General features: G+C 42.3%; 1 protein-coding gene across 1 annotated transcript in view; it reads right to left on the bottom strand.

Annotated features, from left to right (window-relative positions):
* Positions 1 to 1,775, bottom strand: part of rtel1 (regulator of telomere elongation helicase 1) — a 30,085-nt gene that overhangs the window by 22,073 nt on the left and 6,237 nt on the right. The window contains exons 7-8 of the mRNA XM_034877855.1: positions 1,266 to 1,350; positions 535 to 658 (exon numbers count right to left, since the gene is read on the bottom strand). Coding sequence (XP_034733746.1) covers positions 535 to 658; positions 1,266 to 1,350 — 209 coding nt within the window. The remainder of the gene's footprint in view (positions 1 to 534; positions 659 to 1,265; positions 1,351 to 1,775) is intronic.

The raw sequence follows: 1,775 nt of genomic DNA, 5'->3' as shown, positions 1-1,775 counted from the left end.
GACCACGGGCAAGACCACAGGCAAGACCACGGGCAAGACCACGGGCAAGACCACGGGCAAGACCACGGGCAAGACCACAGGCAAGACCACAGGCAAGACCACGGGCAAGACCACAGCACGTAGACAGCCTTTGTTGTGATTGCTAGCTTAAAAACTTTAAATAAAAGTGACTAAAATGTGAACCAATGTCAAATAAAAGTGACAAAAATGTGAAGAGATTTTGAAAAAAGTTACAAAAATGTCAAAAAAAAAAAGACAAATGTAAAAAAAGAAGAAGAAAAAAAGAAATTGGGGATAAAGCCACAAACATTTCAAAAGGCTCAGAAAAAGTCGACAAACGTTGAAAAAAAGTGACAAAAATCACTGGTGGAAGCAACATAAGGGTCTAAAAAGGGACCATAACCATGATAAAAAGGTTTTTCATTTTAAATTTTGACACAGAAAAACAAAAAGCTGTGGCGAGTGTTTTCCGGACCCCTTAGCTCTCTCTCTCTCTCTCTCTCTTCCATAAAGTACAATCAAGTGAAATATAACGAGTGTCTTTGAAAGGGAGTTTTGATATCTCCGCTGGAGTTATCACACACAGCCTTACCACGTTGTGAGCTTCATCGAAGATGACCACGGCGCCGTTCAGCTCGATGTTGTGCGCTCTGCGGCTCTGTGGAACGACGGGAAGAACACAACCGCAGCGTGGGTTAGGGTGTGTAACAAGTATCAAACCCGCTTTATAAAGCATGCATTCTCAAGCAGACCCTTCTATTCGTGCAGCGTGTTCGTCAACGCTGAAAGACGGCACCCAGAGGTCTAGTTAGGGACGAATCAAGTGATGTTCATTCAGACATCCGTGTGAAAAAGGGGTGCTAGAAGCATGAGAAGATGGCGGAGTTAACACTCAAGTGGGCAAACTAGCTTGCCAGCTAATCGTATCGTGTTTTATTATTGCCACTGAAAATATCGCGATACTACGCTGTATCGATTTTTTCCCACCCACCTTAATTTATTACACTCAAAACTTTCCCTTTTCCCATGAGAAGTACCCCTAAGTGGCATAAACTAACCTGTTTTCTTTTAATTTAGGACGATCTCTTGTTAGTGGCTGTCTGCCAGCAGCAGAGCCCTCTCTTAAATCAATTCAATTTTATTTATAGTATCAATTCATAACAAGCGTTATCTCGAGACACTTTACAGACAGAGTAGGTCTAGACCACACTCCAGAATTTACAAGGACCCAACAGGGACTCTCTGAACCGGCGGAGTCAGCTCACCTTTGGATCCAGCAGGTAGTTGTACGGCATGAAAACCACGTCTGCTTGCTGCTTCAAGGACCGGGACAGGTAGTAAGGACAGACCCTGCAGAAGAAGAGGTTGTGTTGAATGGAAATGTACATACGGTATGCAAAATGGAGGACTCATTTTACAATGTGTGGTGGGAAAGTTGTCTTTAAAACGGAGATGCTGCAGCACAAAGGGACAAAATGGACCAAATGTTGCCTTTAGAGCAGCAACATTCACAGAAAAGTCACGATATACGCTCATGGATATCACCCTGAAAACAAATGTCCAATCTGAATACAATTAATCTTTATTGTACACACACACACACACACACACACACACACAATTGTGATTCTTACATTTGTTTTTGTCTAAAAAGACAGAGAGAGAAAATAATCAGCGGATAAATTAATATGGAAAATAATTATTAGTTGCAGTCCTTCACTCCATAAAGTGTGTACACACACACGACTTGCACACACACACACACACACACGACT

Source organism: Etheostoma cragini, chromosome 7, assembly GCF_013103735.1.
Source record: "Etheostoma cragini isolate CJK2018 chromosome 7, CSU_Ecrag_1.0, whole genome shotgun sequence".
Lineage (NCBI taxonomy): Eukaryota > Metazoa > Chordata > Actinopteri > Perciformes > Percidae > Etheostoma > Etheostoma cragini.
The sequence above is the reverse complement of the archived record's forward strand: the minus strand, read 5'-3'. Positions and strand labels throughout refer to the sequence as shown.